At 42.7% G+C, this 19,659-nt stretch overlaps 1 protein-coding gene across 2 annotated transcripts in view; it reads right to left on the reverse strand.

The window, feature by feature from the left end:
• Positions 1–4,929: 4,929 nt before the first annotated feature.
• Positions 4,930–19,659, reverse strand: part of LOC129703774 (uncharacterized) — a 35,399-nt gene continuing 20,669 nt past the window's right edge. For both annotated transcript variants that reach the window (XM_055646484.1, XM_055646482.1), the window contains exons 2-5: positions 18,341–18,442; positions 15,021–15,065; positions 11,488–11,639; positions 4,930–8,404 (exon numbers count right to left, since the gene is read on the reverse strand). In XM_055646484.1, coding sequence (XP_055502459.1) covers positions 5,366–8,404; positions 11,488–11,639; positions 15,021–15,065; positions 18,341–18,413 — 3,309 coding nt within the window. In that variant the 5' untranslated portion in view covers positions 18,414–18,442 and the 3' untranslated portion in view covers positions 4,930–5,365. The remainder of the gene's footprint in view (positions 8,405–11,487; positions 11,640–15,020; positions 15,066–18,340; positions 18,443–19,659) is intronic.

Raw genomic sequence — 19,659 nt, forward strand, 5'->3', positions numbered from 1 at the left:
TTTAGTCAGAGGGTGGTGAATCTGTGGAATTCTTTGCCACAGAAGGCTGTGGAGGCCAAGTCAGTGGATATATTTAAGGCAGTGATACTGTAGATAGATTCTTGATTAGTACGGGTGCCAGAGATGATGGGGAGGAGGCAGGAGAATTGGGTTAGGAAGGAGAGATAGATCAGCCATGATTGAATGGCAGAGTAAACTTGATGGGCCAAATGGCCTAATTCTACTATTCCTTATGACCTTATCACCTTCTATGTTATCCCAGTTTCATACCCCACTAATTCAGCGCGTCAGGCAGCATTGCTGGACAACATAGATAGATGATGTTTTAGTGGAGACCCTCCTTCCGACTCTTTGCAAACCATGAACTCTTAACAAAGACTCTTCGCAAACCATGAATTAACAAAGGCTACATGGTTTCTTGATTTTAAATCTTTCCACTCCCATTTACTACATTATTTATTTCATCCGTAATACTATTTAACACTATCAAAAGATCCACACCCCTGAAAAATATACAATGTTTCAAAATATCATGTGCACTGCTTTTTTTCCCCACACTTTTCTTTGTTCAGAGAAGCAACACTTTAACTTTGCTGCTCAGTCCCAATACAATATAAAAGTCCAGAAAAGTGACGGAAGAAATTATTTTTTTCTATTTGCATTGCTAAGTCTTCTTCTCAACAAGTGTTCTTGCCCAAGGTGAGGAACTTATAACAGCGGACTGTAATAACTGTCTAACAGTAAGTAACTACAATCGGAGTTCTCCCTTCTGATTTGAAACATGAGGCTCCAGGGATTTCCAGCTGAATCCACACTGGAAAGGCCCTAAATGCAATGAGCCATGCTGGTGAACCCTCTGGAGGCCATTCTTGGTAATAACATGGCTTCTAATTTCATGAACTGATATTATTTATTATGTAGAAAAGAACAGCGGATGCTGATTTTCACTGGTGAGTTATTAATGAAATAACATGATTTCAAGAGGGTGGCCATTTAACACCGAGCTACATTGGGATTTATTTTTGTAGAGGGTAGCAAATTTCTGGAATTCTCATCTCCAGAAATTGTGGAGGATGGATCACTAGAAGCATTTAAAGTGAAGATAGATAAATGTTTGAAAGTTTGGGGAACTGAGGATGATAGGCTATTGGCAAAGGGAAGGTAAGGCCTGGGAACTATTCAGTTACCATCAGAGTGGATGGCAGAGATGGCTTGAGTGGCTAGGTAGCCTATATCTGCTATTCTTTTGTGTTTTTGTGGTGGCTGAAACTTGTCTCCTGTTAAGTTGCAGGGTCAGTTCAATGTTGATGACACATGGACATACACATGCACACGCATATCCAGACCTTTGTCTAAACCAGGCTATAATTTATTTTCCCCCTTGTACCCTCAAATAGCTACAAACAGGAAGATAAACTAGTGGCCAGCAGTCCAGGGCTACTTAGCTACCGGTCATCTTGCCCCACAGTGGACGAACTTGATTTCGTTTTGTGTAAACTGCTTAAAAAGTTAAGAAAATCTGAGATTTTTACTTTTGGTCCCCTGTCAGTCAGCAGTTTTATTGGATGATCAACAATTTCGAAGCATTGTGTGAAAGAAGGAACTGCACAGATAGACACAATAAAAGCTGGAGTAACTCAGCGGGACAGGCAGCAACACCAGAGAAAAGGAAATGGTGACGTTTCGGGTCGAGACCCTTCTGCCGCCTGACACGTTGAAGAACCCCAGCGTTTTGTGTCTAATGTCGAATCATTGTTTTGTACTCTGTTTCTTTCACCAGTTCAGCCTTTATCCTCTGGTAGGATTGCTGCTCCATTAGTAGGTCCTTGTGCCTTAGACTTTCAGAGATATAGCGCAGATACAGACCGATCAGTCGACACACTAGCACCATTCTACACACGAGAGATAATTTATTGTGCTTGGATTAGATATCTAGAATTTCTACTTTTTTTCCCCGTGAATAGTTTCACTTTCCAGGTTCCTGGTTCATGAATCCCGGTTACATAAAATACTGGGTGGACTCTGCGGTTCAGTCAGAATCTGTGGAGATCATTGACAAACGACATTTCTGGCAATGATCCTTCTTCAGACCCGATAAAGCTGCATGTGGTTCTAGTCCTTGATTATTGCTGTCTGAAATTCACGAAGCATTCCACACATTCCCCGACCCTTGTCACCGCTCCCCATCACATACACCCATGTCGACATCAGGCTTATCCGTGAAGCAATGTTTGTCCCCTCGCCATCGAACTGTGCATCTGTGAGTTACAATTGACTTAATTACACCCGAAGAAGGGTCTCGACCCGAAACCTCACCCATTCCTTCTCTCCAGAGATGCTGCCTGTCCCGCTGAGTTACTCTAGCACTTTGAGTCTATCTTTAACTACACCACCAGCTGGGCAAACAAGGGGACTTAAGATAGGCACTGGTGCATTTCTGGAGGCAAAACGCTGGAGTACTTCTCATCGCGACAGGCAACATCTCTGGAGAGAAGGAATGGGCGACGTTTCGGGTCGAGACCCTTCTTCAGACCTGATGTCTCCGCCCTTAAATCTTATACGCGGCGTCTCCGCTGCCTTTCCCTTGAACGCTGTGCAATGCGAAGAGCATAATTTCAAAGGGATGAATGATCCAGGTCCCGCTGTGTCCGGTTGGAGCGCCAGGCACGGCTGGTTCTGGTCACTACTGGGTGCACGGGGCGATATCTGAACGTGTTTGCAATTTGATCCCCAAAGGGGAGTTAGGAAAGCTAAAAGAAAGAGGTGTCTTCAGATCACTCTATCATCCATGCTGGTGATGCGGCGAAAAGTAGTCGTCCGCTTGCCCGGCGCAGATCACAGCGCCCTCTCCTCTCCTCGCCTCATCTCGCCTCTCCTGTTTCCTCCTAACCATTCTCATGGACCCTTGAACTCTTCTCCTTTCCACACCTTCAATCCTTTCCACTCATCTACACCCACCATTCCCACCCTGATCGATCCCTGCAACCGCCACCTTTCCCACCCCCTCCCTGCTAGTTGCTCTCTTTCTACCCCTTCCATTCTAGATACTTTCTGGATACATTCAAGAGAGAGCTATAGACAATAGACAATAGGTGCAGGAGTAGGCCATTCGGCCCTTAGAGCCAGCACCGCCATTCAATGTGATCATGGCTGATCATCCACAATCAGTACCCCGTTCCTGCCTTCTCCCCATATCCCCTGACTGCGTTATTTTTAAGAGCCCTATCTAGCTCTCTCTTGAAATCATCCAGAGAGCCGCCTCCACTGCCTTTTGAGGTCGAGAATTCCGCAGACTCACCACTCTCTGTGAGAACAAGTGTAGCCTCGTATCCGTTCTAAATGGCTTACTCCTTATTTTTCAACTGTGGCCCCTGGTTCTGGACTCCCCCAACAACGGGAACATGTTTCCTGCCTCTAGCGTGTTACCCCTCTCATCCTTCTAAACTCCAGAGTGTACAAGTCCAGCTGCTTCATTCTCTCAGCATATGACAGTCCCGCCATCTCGGGAATTAACCTTGTAAACCTACGCTGCACTCCCTCAATAGCAAGAATGCCCTTCCTCAGATTAGGGGACCAAAACTGTACACGATACTCCAGGTGTGGTCTCACTAGGGCTCTGTACAACTGCAGAAGGAGATAAGGAGATAAGGAGATAAGGAGATAGATAGATAGATAGATAGATAGACAGACAGACAGACAGACAGACAGACAGACAGACAGACAGACAGACAGACAGATAGATAGATAGATCTCTTAAAAATAGCGGAGTCAGGGGATATGGGGAGAAGGCGGGAACGGGGTACTGATTGGGGATGATCAGCCATGATCACATTGAATGGCGGTGCTGGCTCTAAGGGCCGAATGGCCTACTTCTGTACCTATTGTCTATTGTATATTCCTTTCCTATCTTCCCTCTTTCCTTTTCTCTTCTGCTTTCCCTTTTCTCTTCATTTCCTTTCCAACTCCTCTCCCCCTCCTTGCCCCCTCCTTCCTTTGTCCACCTTCTTCCTGTCCTTTCTTCCTGCTTCCATCTTCCCTTCTCCACTCTATCATCTGTTTGATTTTCTCCTGCTCTCTGCGGAGCCTCTTCTGTCCTTCCCACACTCACACCCAACATCTCTCCTTTCTCACCCCTGACCAACATTCTTCCACAATCACCCCGAGTCCTCAACATATTTACCAATTGCATGCTTTAAGTATGCAGAGACAGAGCACTTTTTGTAGTTAACTTTTCTCCAAGTTGAAGGTGGCTACTGTCAAGCACGTCATCTTGTAACACCAAATAAAGATGTCAATCCTTGTCCCATCTATATTCTTTGAAAGGCATAACTAGAGAACTGCCTGCAATATATTTCCTGGTACTGCATTGCTTCCAATGGAGATACCCAAGGATCTATCCGTGCACACTTCTATCCACATGCTGTCCCTCAACAACAATGTATAAAAACAAATTATTTTTCCTATTTTTCCACACTCCACAAAGACCTGGATCGAGTGGATGCGTAGAGGATGTTTCCACAATTGGGAGAGTCTAAGGCCAAAGGGCATAGCCTCAGAATAAAAGGATGTACTGTTAGGAGGCAGATGAGGATGAATTTCTTTACTTTCTCTCCCTCTTTTTACAGAAAGACATACAATATGTGATGGAGACACAAGTTGCTGGAATCCTGAACAAAACACAAAGCGTTGGTGGAACTTAGCAGATCAGGCAGCATCTGTGGAGAATGGACAGACAACATTTTGGGTTGGGATCCTGTTTCAGACTGAGTCCGAAATGTCATTTGTCCATTCGCTCCACAGATGCTGCCTGACCCATTGAGTTCCTCCAGCACTGTGTTTTGGTATATATACAACAGTTGGGCTTTAGATATAACCAAACTAAAAGTGAAATGCAGTGAATACTTACATATTGGACTCATCAATACAAAGAGAAATCAACACATTTTTTTATTTGCATATGCTGATACCTTACAAGAAATAAAAATGTTTATTGTTTTTTCATAATATGGAAGCTATACCATAGAGAGCCATCAAAATCTTCCTAGGATTGTACATGATTTAGCTGCTGTTACTACATTAGTCTATGAAAGAGTATATCTTTGGTGGCCAATTATATTTTAAGATATCTACTCTGTTTATGATCAACATATTGAAAAATGCTGCATTCAAGAATTCCCGTAAAAACACCTGGCTCTGACACGGATTAGTGAGAAACAAAGTATTTCATTTACTTAAACCAATGCTTTTTGATCAATATCCCTTCCATTTTCTAACATTTTACAAAGATATACAATATGAATAAACATTATAAATAGCTTTTTGTTCAAAGCTAAAAAGGTAAAGAAATTTAAATTTTATCTTCAGATTAATTTGGATTTCCTTGGGAATCATCTTCCTTTTCAGTTCCATCTGTCTCCTGATCGCCTTGATAAAGTTTATCATACCCTGCACTGTAAGGGTTATATGCCAGGTGATAGTCATCGTAAGATGTTGTCACATCATTGACATCATTCTCGAAAGGACACGAGTATTCAAGATCTGGATCACAGATCATTTCATAGCGACCCCTGTCTTGGGAATCGAGCTCTTCATCCTTAAAGGCGAATCGCTGCACATGGCATTCGACATCATACTCGGGATCACAGTCAGAGTCTGTTTCATACACATCCTCCTCTTCATTGTGGCAGCTGGAGTCATAGATCGGGTCGCAGTCTTCTTTGTGAGCTTGGTCATCCTCGTGAGCCTCAGATGAGGCACAATCACGATGGTAGTCAGGGTCACAAGTAAGATCCTTCTCTGATGGATGATAATCCATTGCCTCTCTACCACAGTAAGGGTCATAAGGGTCACATTCTTCAGTATCAGTTTTCTCACTGCTGTGGGAAGGAGTGCCGCTACAATCAGGATCCAGGTCAGATGGGCAATCGCGGTTTGATTCACCTGAGTTAGTTGGTCGGTTGTTGCAGTTGGGGTCATAGTCTGTATCACAATCTTCAACGGTTGTCCGGTATTGCTCGTTCACTTGAGACTCGTATCCATTACAATCGGATTCAAAACTAGGATTGCAGTTTCCTGTAGTCGTTCTTTCCTGCTCTCTAGCCCGGAATAAGGAATAGTAGCATTCAGGATCAGTGTACGGGTCACACTTCTCAGTGGCTATTTCTTCATCCCCTCCAGCGTGGGATCGGGAATAACATTGAGGATCAGTGTACGGGTCACACTGCTCTACGTCCGTTCTCTCTTGTTTACTATGGGTTTGGGAATTACATGCAGGGTTAGTGTTAGGGTCGCAATTCTCTGCTGCTGTTCTTTCTTTCTCCCTGGCATGTGATCGGGAATAACACTCAGGATCAGTGTAGGGATCACACTTCCCAGTGGCTATTCCCTCTTTCTCTCTTGAAGGCGTTTTGAGTTGACAACCGGGATCCCTGGAAGGGTCGCAGTTCTCCGTGGCTCCTCTTTCTTGCTCCCAAGTGCGGGATTGGGATTCGCACTCAGGATCAACGGATGGGTCACAATTCTCCGCACTAGCTCTCTGCTTTTCCCTGGCGTAATATAGAGCGTAATAACACTCGGGATCAGTGTACGGATCACAGTTCTCTGTGTCTTCTCTCTGTCGCTGTCTAGTTCGGTACAGGGAATAACACTCGGGATCAGTGCGTGGATCACAGTTCTCCGAATCTCGTCTTTGTTGTTCCCTGGCCTGGTATCGGGCGTTACATTCGGGATCAGTGCGTGGGTCACAGTTCTCTGTGGGCACTCTCTGGTGTTCTCTAGACCTGGATTGTGATCTGCACTCGGGATCAGTGCGTGGGTCACAGTTCTCTAAGTCTCTCTGTTGTTCCCTGGCCTGGTATCGGGCGTTACACTCGGGATCTGTGTACGGGTCACAGTTCTCTGTTTCTTCTCGCTGTCGCTGTCTAGCTTGGTGCAGGGAATAACACTCGGGATCAGTGCGTGGGTCACAGTTCTCTAAGTCTCTCTGTTGTTCCCTGGCCTGGTACCGGGCGTTACACTCGGGATCTGTGTACGGATCACAACTCTCTAAGTCTCTCTGTTGTTCCCATGCCTGGTACCGGGCGTTACACTCGGGATCTGTGTACGGGTCACAATTTTCCGTGGCTGCTGTTTCAGGACAATATGGATCACGAGTCGGGTCACAATTTCGGCCGTTTTCCGGTACATGATTATTTTCCTCATTTCCAAGACAGTCAGCATCGGACGGATCACAAGCAACGGCAGTTTGGGAATTACGGATGGGATAGCAGTCGGGATGATAGTCGGGGTCACATGAATACCCTTCCTTTGTCCGGCCTCTATACGAGGCTTGTGACCTGCCAACTCGGTCAATGGATTTCACATTTTGACGACAGTTGGCATCATAATATGGATCACAGCGAAACTCGTTGTCAGCACCATATTCATGTGTGTCGGGACTACAGCGACGGCCAGACCTGGGATCGCACTCTGTGTCTGGGGCAGGCTCGTCCTTGGGGTGGAATGCCGAATGGCAGTTGCGGTCATAGTATGGGTCACAATCATATGGAGTTTTAGACACAGCCACAGCAGAACGGCAGTAGGGGTCACGTGCAGGGTCACAGGCAGAATGCACTTCCTCCTTTGACCTTGGAAAGCAGTTTGGATCCGTGTACGGATCACACGTTTGCTTGAGGTATGCAACCAAAGCCTGGCAGTGAGGGCTCTCTGGGTCGTAGGGGGTACAGTACTTGTTCACCAATTCAGCATATTGTGCATAAGAGTACAACTGCTGATTACACTTTGAGTCGTATCGCGGGTCACATGGGAATGGTGCTAACTGCCTAGAATGCAATTCCGGGATGCAATGACCATCTTTCTGCGGGTCACACGATTGCAATTGAGTTTTACAGCTGGGGTCCCTGTATGGATCGCAGCGCTCAACGTTACAGTACTGGTCTCTCCGTGGATCACAAGGGTATGATTCTGCTCTGCAATATGGATCCCTCCTGGGATCACAGGAGGGTGACTCTGCTCTGCAATAGGGGTCTATCTTTGGATCACAGGAATATGCCGCTGCTCTTCTGCAGTAAGGATCTGTCCTGGGGTCACAAGCGTACGCGTCCGTTCTACAATAGGGGTCTGTCTTTGGGTCACAAGAGAGTGCCCTGGGGACGCAATATGGATCCTTGGTTGGATCACACGGAGGAGGTTCCGTCCTGCAATGCGGATCTCTGTAGGGATCGCATGCCTTCTGAACGGCAGGTAAACGTTTGTGAACAACACTGGCAGTCTGACAGTCAGGATCTTTTGTGGTGTCACATTCCGCTTCCCGTAGATGCTGCAGAAGTGCTTGATGTGACCGGGCAGATTCATCTCTATTCTTGGCTTGAATATATTGCAGATACGTTCTGTCCATTTCATATACCTGGAAAATACACGAGTCAAACAGAAGCAGTTATGATAACATCCAATGTTAGATCCAAGGAATAGGCATATAAATAAATTGGCCAGAAAATGTAGAACTCAACCGAGGACAAAGAGGTTAATTAAGGGGGGGAGGGGGGGGGGGGATAGAGCATGAAAGAAAACTTGCAAGGAATATAAAAACTGACTGTAAAAGCTTCTTTAGATGTGTGAAGAGGAAAGGATTAGTGGAGACAAACATAGATCCCTTACAGTCAGAAAGATAAAATTATAATGGAAAATGGCAGACCAATTAAACAAGTACTTCAAAGGTATCAAAGGTATTTTATTAGTCACATTCACATACACCCAGGTGTAGTGAAGTGAAATGCTTTTTGCCATTTTGCAGCACACAAAAAAAGAATAGACATAACACCAATGAGAGTCTTAAACACAAAGAACATCCCCCCACAATGGCTCCCACCATGAGGGAAGGCACAAAGTCCAGTCCCCAACCCCAGTTCACCCATAGTCGGGCCTATTGAGGCCTCCACAGTTGCCTCTACGGAGGCCCGATGTTCCAGGCCGTTCTCGCCGGGTGATGTTGCTCCGGGAGAATCCTCCCAGCGGCCTGGGAACCCTGGAACGGCCGCCTACGTACTGGAGGCCGCGGCTTCGGAAGCCAACAAGGCCGCGCCGGTTGGAGCTCCACAATTGGCGATCTCGTCGCGAGATCCCAGGCTCCCGGTGTAAAGTTCAGCGCTGCCGCCCGCAGCTGGCCGCTCCACAGACCCACAGCTCCACGATGTTGTTCCCGGCGGTCTCAGCTCACTGGAGCTCCAGCGCAGCGACCCAGGCAAGGCATCGCCCGCTCCCCGATAGCGCTCCAGCGCTGAACCGCCGCCAAAAGCCGTGGTTCTGGGCGGAATCCTCAGGAAACGCCGCTCCAGGCCCGCTGGTAGGCCGCGAGGACGGGTCGAAGCTGCAGCCCGGAGAAAAGCCGCCTCTCCGACCAGGTAGGGACCCTGAAAGGTAGTTTCCCCCTTCCCCACCCCCCACATAAAAAAAGTCTAGACCTCCAACAAAACACTTTAACTATCTTAAAATAAAAATAAAAGACGAAGAGACAGACAGCTGCTGGCTGGGCAGCCATGCACAGGACAGCGCCCCCTACTTTGGTTCTGTCTTCGCTAAGAATCTCCCCAAAATACTAGGGGACCATGTCTCAGGCCTGAGGGAGGAACTGAAGGAAATTCACATTAGTCAGGAAATTATGTTAGGTAAACTGTTGTGACTGAAGGCAGATAAATCCACAGGGCCTGAAGTTCTGCATCCCAGAGTACTCAAGGAGATGGCCCTAGAAATTGTGGATGCATAGGTGATCATTTTCCAATGTTCTATACACTCTGGATCAATTCTTGTGGACTGGAGGGTAGCTAATGTAACCCCACTTTTTAAGAAAGGAGGGAGAGATAAAACACAGAATTATATACCAGTTAGCCTGACAACAGTAATGGGGAAGATGAGCGAGTTAGTTATTAAAGATGTAATAGCAGCAAATTTGTCAAGCAGTGACAGGATTGGTCAAAGTCAGCATGGCTTTATGAAGGGGAAATCATGCTTGACTAATCTTCTGGAATTTTTTTGAGGATGTTACAAGTAGAATGGATAAGGGAGAGCCAGTGGATGTGGTATATCTGGACTTTCAAAAACCCTATAACAAGGTCCCACACAAGAGATTAGTGTGCAAAATTAGAGCACATGGTATTGGGGTGGGGTATTGACATGGATAGGGAACTGGTTGGCAGACAGGAAGTAGAGAGGAGGAATTAACAAGTCCTTTTCAGAATGGCAGGCAGTGACTAGTGGGGTGACGCAAGGCTCAGTGCTGGGACCACAGTTATTTACAATATATATTAACGATTTAGACAAAGGAATTAAATGTAACATCTTCAAGTTCTCGGATGACACAAAACTGGGTGGCAATGTGAGGAGGATGCGATGAGGCTGCAGGGTGACTTGGATATATGGGGTGAGTGGGCAGATTCATGGCAGATGCAGTATAATTATGTTATCCACTTTGGTGACAAGACCAAGAAGGCAGATTATTATCTGAATGGTGTCAGATTAGGAAAATGGGAGGTGCAACGAGACCTGGGTGTCCTCGTACATCAGTCACTGAAAGTAAGCATGCAGGTACAGCAGGCAGTGAAGAAAGCAAATGGCATGTTGGCCTTCATAGCGAGAGGATTTGAGTATCGGAGCAAGGTGGTCCGACTGCAGTTACACAGGGACCTGGTGAGACTGCACCTGGAGTATTATGTGCAGTTTTGGTCTCCTAGTTTGAGGAAGGACATTCTTGCTATTGAAGGAGTGCAGCGTAGGTTCACCAGGTTAATTTCTGGGATTTTCTATGTTTCTATGGCGGGACTGACATATGATGAAAGAATGGATCGACTGGGTTTATATTCACTGGAGTTTAGAAGGATGAGAGGAGATCTTATCGAAACATATAAAATTATTAAGGGATTGGACAAGCTAGATGCAGGAAAAATGTTCTCGATGTTGGGGGAGTCCAGAAACATGGGTCACAGTTTAAGAATAAGAGGTAGGTTATTTAGGACTGAGATGCTGAAAAATGTTGCCACAACTCTCTAGGTGAAAAAGTTTTTCATCATCTCAGTCCTAAATGGCCTACCTCTTTCTTGACCAATTACTAGCAAATTGTCATGTGCACCTCTTAGTTCCTTTAGACTTGAAAGATACAGCATGGAAACAGGCTCTATTGCCCACTGAGTCTGCAGTGACCAGCCATCACCCTGTACATTAGCGCTATCCTACACACTAGGGAAAATTTACAATTTACAGAAGCCAATTAACCTATAAACCTGTACGTCTTTGGAACGTAGGAGGAAACCGGAGCACCCGGAGAAAACACACGCGCTCACAGGCAGAAAGTACAAACTCTGTACAGACAGCACCTGGAGTCAGGATCGAACCCAGGTGTCTGGCGCATTATGCCAGCAACTCTACCGCTGCACCACTGTACTGCCCTTATAGTTAGTAAATATCGATGCCTCTATCATAAGAATATAAGATACTTACTCCTTCATCAAATCCTATGTCAGAAAAATGCTGATATGCCTTCCAGAAATCAGGGGAAAATTGATGCCATTTTGTATGACGTTTTGAACGTATCAATTTGCTTAAAAAATTGTTTGCTTCTTTGGGCTCCACAGCTATTTTGTCTTCATCAACTACAGGAAATAGAAACAATGAAAACAGCTGAAATTATAGCTTTACATTTCACCACCATACTTCTGAAACATTAGCTCTGAGGAAAGTAAATTCCATACTTTTCCTCTTCACCATGTTATGCTTCATGCAAACATTTCCATTGGTGATAACAACATTTAAAATTAAGATGGACTTCAATATAAAATCAAGTTATTTTAATAATATCACCTTATCACAAAAGTACGAGTTTTAGAAACATAGAAACATAGAAAATAGGTACAGGAGTAGGCCATTCAGCCCTTCAAGCCTGCACCACCATTCAATATGATCATGGCTGATCATCCAACTCGGTATCCTGTACCTGCCTTCTCTCCACAAGGGCCACATCTAACTCCCTCTTAAATATAGCCAATGAACTGGCCTCAACTACATTCTGTGGCAGAAAATTCCAGAGATTCACCACTCTCTGTGTACAAAATGTTTTTCTCATCTCAGTCCTAAAATATTTCCCCTTCATCTTTAAACTGTGACCCCTTGTTCTGGACTTCCCCAACATCGGGAACAATCTTCCTGCATCTAGCCTGTCCAACCCCTTAAGAATTGTGTAAGTTTCTATAAGATCCCCCCTCAATCTTCTAAATTCCAGCGAGTACAAGCCGAGTCTATCCAGTCTTTCTTCATATGAAAGACCTGACATCCCAGGAATCAGTCTGGTGGACATTCTCTGTACTCCCTCTATGGCAAGAATGTCCTTCCTTTAAAATGTAAGAGTAGGCCCTTTTCAATACCATTATAATTAGTCTGACGAAGGGTCTTGACCTGAAACTTCCCCCATTCCTTCTATCCAGAGATGCTGCCTGTCCCGCTGAATTACTCCTCTTTGGTGTAAACCACCATCTGCAGTTCCATCCTATACATAATTAGTTTTACATCATTTTATGACCTTAAAATAATTTTAAGTCCTACTGCTGACCACATCTTTGCAATACTTTGTGTGGTAGTGAAATAGATTTCATTTGTCACAAAATATATCATCACATTGAGGTATTCTTTCAAAATAAAGTAGTGTTGCTTGATTTTGCGCGGTGAATTGTATTCTGCAATGAATTGAGTTAAAAAATGCTGGAAACCAATTCTTACAACAATCTGGTAGTTTTGTGCTCTTTGATATGAAAGCATTATCTTCATTTTCTTCACCATGGGGACTAACCTGCTGAGTGTTTCTGGTTATTTCTGGGGTTTTATCAGAATTACAGTATGTCTTTTAGGATGTCTTCCTTGTTGATATGCTAAATATTTATAGTGTTCAAAGATAGGTTTAAGCCAAGTTTCTCATTGCTGTTGGAGTCATGGATTCATGCAGCACAGTAACTGGCCCTTTGGCAGCCCAGCTTGCCCATGCAGACTAAGATGTCCCATCAACACTAGGACTACAGTGTGAAGAAGGATCTCGACCCGAATGCCCAAAATGGCATTCCTTCTTCCTGAGATGTTACCTGTTCCGCTGTTACTCCAGCTTTTTGTGTCTATCTTCGGTCTAAACCAGCATCTGCAGTTCCTTCCAACATTAGTACTACCTGCTTATGTTTGACCCATATCCTTATAAACTTTTCCTATCTATGTACCTAATGTCTTTTAAATATTGTTATAGTACCTGCCTCTACCACCTCCTCTGGCAATTTGTTCCATACACCCACCAGCGAAAAATTTGCCCCTCAGGTTCCTATTAAATCTTTCTCTCTCACCCTAATCCGATGTCCTCTGGTTCTTGATTCATGTACTGTTCATTAATCAGCAATCCCTGCTTACATAATAATACATTTATAGATGCAAGATAAGATTGACCAGGCTTGACTATGATCTCGCCATTTATACTCGCTGTCACGATCTGTGTGACTAGTGGTTACGGAGGTGAGGTAGCAAAAAGGTGTCAGAGAACTACTGGGCCATCCAACAGAAAGAATAAGCACCTTTGGAAGAGCACTGTGCCAAGAAACAAACTAATTATGAAAATAGCATTACTTGCTGAGTCATTTTACGATAGGTGTTTTTTAAATTACAAATATTCAATGTACACTGTCAAATCATCAATCTTTATATATATTAAGTGGGGCTTATTTAAAAATGTATTTCATAAATAGTAAAAACAATTATACTTTAAAATATTTCCAAGATTATAATGGAAAAAGGACAACATAAGTTGCAAAGTAAATTACATAAGTTTAATGGCAAACTAGCATTAAAAGGATTCTCATTTCCTTTAAATTATCATGGCATACCCTCATCAACTCCCCCCCCCCCCCCCCCCCCCCCCCCCCCCCGCCACCCCCTCCCATCCCTATCTCCTCTGGCACAACCCAGTCCCGAGAACTGTAACTTGGGATCAAAACTTGTTCTGTCCGGACCAACATCTTTCCAGCTTCCTTGTCTAGGGTAGTTGTGTTTGATGTTTAAGGTTAATGAGTACCAGCAAGCTATTTTATTTTCATTGAGTGGGTGAAGTGCCTGGCAGGGGGAGGAAGAAACACTGTGAATGTATTTCCTGTAGACTTTAGTGATCAACAAACAACAGCAGGAAGACTGGTTAATATTGTTTTCCCTCCCAGAGTATAGGCAGAATTATTACACTCTTCACAGATGTGTTTAGCAATGATCAGCTAACTGATGACAGTGGGAATTAAACCTTGAAACCTACTTACTTGGTGTGAGGAAATGCAACACCAAGCATTCAGATGTCTGCTACATTATCAGCCTGAAGAAGGGTCCCAACCTGAAACATCACCTATCCATGTTCTCCACTGATGCTGTAGAAACAAGGAACTGCAGCTGCTAATTTACAAAATAAAACAACAATATGCTAGAGTAATTTGGCGAGTGAGGCAACATCTTGACATGCATAGGTGATGTTTCTGGTCAGGACCCTTCTTTACACTTTGATGAAACCTACCTACTTCAGGTACATGGATAGGACAGGTTTAAAGGGATATGGGCCAAACACAGGCAGATGGGACTAGTGTAGATGGGACATGTTGGTTGGTGTGGGCAAGTTGGGCAGAAGGGCCTGTTTCCACACTGTATGAATCTATGACTCTACTAGGTATGATTAACTAACACACCAAATAATCCAGATATCAACTATGTTATCAGTCTGAAGAAGGATCCTGACCCAAAACATTCCCTATCCATGTTCTCCTGATATGCTGCCGGACACACTGAGTTACTCAAGCATCTTGTGTCTTCTTTTATAAACCAGCATTTGCACTTCCTTGTGTCTACATTATCAGGATCAGTTGCTTGTAAGTAATACAAACGGTTAGCTCAAATTAGAACAACATTTTTTACGATTGGTGACTGTTTATGACTTGGATGCTTTTGTTGTGTTCTATTAACATGCAGCTTACCTTCCCTTTTCAAGAGCCGGCGAAGAACGTTAGCCTCCAGCATGTCTGAAAGAAACCAACAAAATGTAAGCAAAGCAGATGTGACAGATGAAGGAACACAACCAAAGCCATTATCTGCTAAATAGGCTGTTCTGTAAACACAGTGAACTCCTCATGTCCCAGTGCCACAGGTGATATTTTAGTGGTGTGATCTTCAAACACTTTACTTGCAAAATTGTATCAGCAGGAGCTGGCTGTTAATGTGACCTAATGGAAACCCAAACCTGAAACTACAAAGCTAATCTAATTTGCTTGAAGCATTATAGAAATTTAGTAAAGAATTTTACATGCTTACTCCTCATACTAGTTATAACGTTTGCTGAGTAGTAAATAATGTTTTATGAAAATCCAAGTTGATTTCCATGATAACAGCAGCTTCATTTTGATTTGATTTGATTTGGCTTTCATAATTTACAGATTTCCTGTCACAACTATAATAATTTTATATCTTGTAAATGTTGAGTTTTGTAAAATAGTTAAATAGAACAGTGCATGAAAGAGTCATTGGATAAAACAATAATAGAAGAGCAGGCATGTTGTGATTTAGATGTGAGGACTTTTATTCACTCAAGAGTTACAAATCATTTAGCATCTGGATGGTCAGCTGGTGATTTGATTCAAGGCTGAGGTTGAAAGATTTCAGAATATAATAGAAATGGAGAGATTTGGGGATCAGGGAGGAGAATGAAATTGAATCTCAGGACTTGCCGTTATTTTATTGAATCACATAGTATTCTGTTGCTTCTTAAGTTCAGTACCTAAAGGGCCTGTCCCACTGTACAAGGTAATTCAAGAGTTGTCCCGAGTTTCCTCTGATTCGAACTCGGAGAATTACGGTAATGGCCGCTCGTAGGTACTCGGAGCTCTCGTGGACATTTTTCAACATGTTGAAAAATCTTCAATAGTTTTCACGAGCTTATCGCGTTTCCCGAGTACCTGCCGTTAGCGGTACGAGCTGCTAAGCGACGTCCCGAGCTCCGACATACCCGCTACGTACATTCTACGTACTTACCACAAGTTTGATTTTTTTTTAAACTCGGGCGAGCTCTTGAATTACCTCGTACAGTGGGACAGGCCCTTAACAACAAGGTGGGAGTACATTCACCCAGTTGAACTACAACAGTTTAGGAAGACACCCTCCACCCCACACATATCCCTAGAAAGACTCATAAAATGAAATTAAATATTTTAATTTAGTTGTAGAGATTGGTTTGTATCATTAACAGGGTTCCTGACTTAACAAGGTTATCTCAACAGCTTGATTAAATCACAATCCATTGTTTAATACATTCTGCATTAGTATCATAAATAGCATTTCCCTAACCAAATAATCTATTATTTTTTGCTGTTACACACTGGGGAATGAGGGACATGGTGGAAAAATGATTTACAAATAAAAAATATAATTGGCTATTAATATAACAATGTTCTTTGTAGAAATTTTACAGTTATAAAGGAATGTAATTCATCTTTCAGAATATTTTATTTTGATCAGGTTATGGATAAATTGCCTTAATAATATTATGGCAGGTATGGTTCTGAAATTGCAGAATCAAATTGCCTCCAGAACAACTACCAAAGTAATCTGTGTGATCAAAATATAATTGAATAATTCAATGAAATGGATGAATTGTAGAGACGTTGAAGTGTTCTTGTATAATTTTACATCTTTTGCTCCCAAATGTTTATTTTGTTGAATCTTGTGGACAGGACATCATTCCACCCTCCCAATATGAATTTCCACAATTATGTTGTTTAACAACTATGTTTTTGAGGAAAGTTACCTTAAAAACAACAACGTTTCTTCTTTTTATTTCCTCACATACAAAAAGGAGAGGGAAAATAAAATTGTTAGAATGAAAACTGTTCTTTTCTTGGGGCCCTCCTTCTAGCTGATCTAAGAAGGGCAGGTGTGGAAGTTTTAAAGAATGAGAGAGGCTGGCTAGATGTACATTGGAATGGTCACACCACAAGGTTTCAGGCATGAATGTGTGGTGCTATCTAACAGTGACATGATGATGGAATTAGACAACTTTACTTGTGGCATGAGGTTAAATATGTCTGGTTTACTCTCCTTGGTATTCATCTGAAACCGAACCAGATAGTCGGGCTCAGTTTCAGATGGATATCAAGGAAAAGGATAGAGTCAGTACATAAGGAATGAGGTCTGTTGTGAACTCTGAATTCAGTCTTCACCGTGCTTAACTGAAGGAAATTTCATCCAATGCTGCATGTTTAAAAAGTAGTTAATTTAAAGTGAGTGGAGACATTGAAAGAAGTGATAATGAGATAGCTAAATGTTAGAAAGGTCTCGACCCGAAACATCACCAATTTCGTTTCTTGAGAGATGCTGCCTGGCCCGCTGAGTTACTCCAGCTCTTTGTGTCTATCCGGTTTAAACCAGCATTTGCAGGTCATTCCTATACATAGAGCTAAATATTGTCAGCTGACATGAGAAAACCCTCCTCACATTGTTCCTTGTTGGCAGTAAATGAGAGATAGGAAGGAACTGATGGAAATAGTTGGGCAGCAGTTTAGACAGCTTGTTCAGAAGTTGAATGGTGCCTTTCTCTGCCATTCCATGTTAAAAAGCAGAATACTTTATTTATACCTAGTAATTAAGTGGAATAGTTTGGTGCTTTGTGCAGATAGATGCTTTAATTTAAGGGAATATGTAGTTATATATATATATATTATATTGTTCATGCTCAACACATTAAGACAAGGAACTAGGTCAAAATAATGTGTAGGAAAAAACTGCAAATGCTGCTTTAAATCGAAGGCAGACACAAAATGCTGGAATAACTCAGCGGGTCAAGCAGCATCTCTGGAGAGAAGGAATGGGTGACATTTCGGGTTGAGACCCTTCTTCAGACTGAAGCGTTTTCAGCATTTTGTGTCTACCATAGATAAAATATAATGGCTGGTTTAAAAATAACATGGATGTAGAGATTGGGTCATCATAAGTAGAGCAAAAACAGAGGCAAAATCTGGAATATATCTGAGATTACTTTGGTTTGACATCTTTGCACAGCATGGAATACTTGTTCAGCAAATAGCTCAGATTAAAGTAATGTAAAATAAAACTGACCAAATATCATTGTATAACATTAATGTTTACATGTCAATACTATATATTTTTCTGATTTAACAAGAATCAGATGGCATAAAAATAGGCTTTTTATTTAGCTAGTCAGCCAGGTGGAGTGCATATGTGTACTATTATACAAGAACAAAACCTCTTATAAAATATTAATAGTAGTCAAAATAATTCTACTCACCGGCTAAGAGCAACATGGTCAGAACCACAGTAGCCAGGATCAAAGAAAAAATGTTCCCCTTTGCATCGCCCATGTTAACCTATGTTTTATCACCTGTGTAAACTGTGGAAAATACAATAAAAATGTGTTTAATTGCCTCTTATGATGTTGAGCACAAATTGATGGCACATTTTCATGCACAATCTGGGATTAATAACATCCATATAGCAACATGCAAAAAAAAAACTGCAACCCAGTCTATTATGCAAATCTTCTAGTAATAGTTGAAGTTTACAAACCCTATACTTTTCCACAAACCGATAGACACAAAATACTGGAGTAACTCTGGTGTGTTCTTCACTCTGAAGAAGGGACTAAACACTTCTCTCCAGAGATGCTGCCTGTCCCGCTAAGTTATTCCAGCATTTTGTGTCTATCTTTGGTTTAAGCCAGCATCTTCAATTCCTACCTACACATATCCTATGCATTTTCACATCAAATCTTCTAATCCAATTCCAGAAATTATATTAGTTACTCTGCTTCAACTGATGATTTTTTTCCTTGATTTAAAATATTATCTAAAGTTTTCTAATAACATTTCTAAGCGCGGCACGGTGGTGCATAGAAAGAGTTGCTGCCTTACAGCACCAGAGACCCGGGTTCTATCCCGACTACGGGTTCCGTCTGTATGGTGTTGATACATTCTCCCCGTGACCTGCGTGCATTTTCTCTGAGATCACCAGTTTCCTGCCACTCTCCAAAGACGTACAGGTTTGTAGGCTAATTTGCTTAGTAAAATTATAATTTGACCCTAGTGTGTGTAGGATAGTGTTAGTTTGTGGCGGTTGGTGGTCGGCTATGACTCAGTGGGCCAAAGGGCCTGTTTCCGCGCTGTATCTCTCAAATAAATTAAACCAAAGAGTTAAGACTACAAAGTTATCCAGTTTACCATAATTTCTCTTTAACTCCCTCCAGAAGTTATATTATAAGATAATTTTTAATTCTTACAATTTTCAGATCACTAGAAAATATGCATTATGTTGTTTTCCTGATGATTTCATTTAAGGCAGTATACATTAAGGAAGCAAGAGAAGACTGAGGTTTGTGGAATGAGCTGTACTTGATTAGGGGAGATCCTATTGTCTCGAACTTTATAATATGCTCCATATTGCATTATTATATCATAAGATAATTTACTGTGGTCAAATCACCAACTAACCCACACGTCTTTGGGGTGTGAGAGAAACCAGAGGCCCCCAGAGGAAACCATAGGGTCACAGGGAGAACATAAAAACTCCACATAGAGAGCCCTAGAGGATAGGATTGACCCGAGTTGCTGG

Source organism: Leucoraja erinacea, chromosome 14, assembly GCF_028641065.1.
Source record: "Leucoraja erinacea ecotype New England chromosome 14, Leri_hhj_1, whole genome shotgun sequence".
In the NCBI taxonomy this organism is placed as follows: domain Eukaryota; kingdom Metazoa; phylum Chordata; class Chondrichthyes; order Rajiformes; family Rajidae; genus Leucoraja; species Leucoraja erinaceus.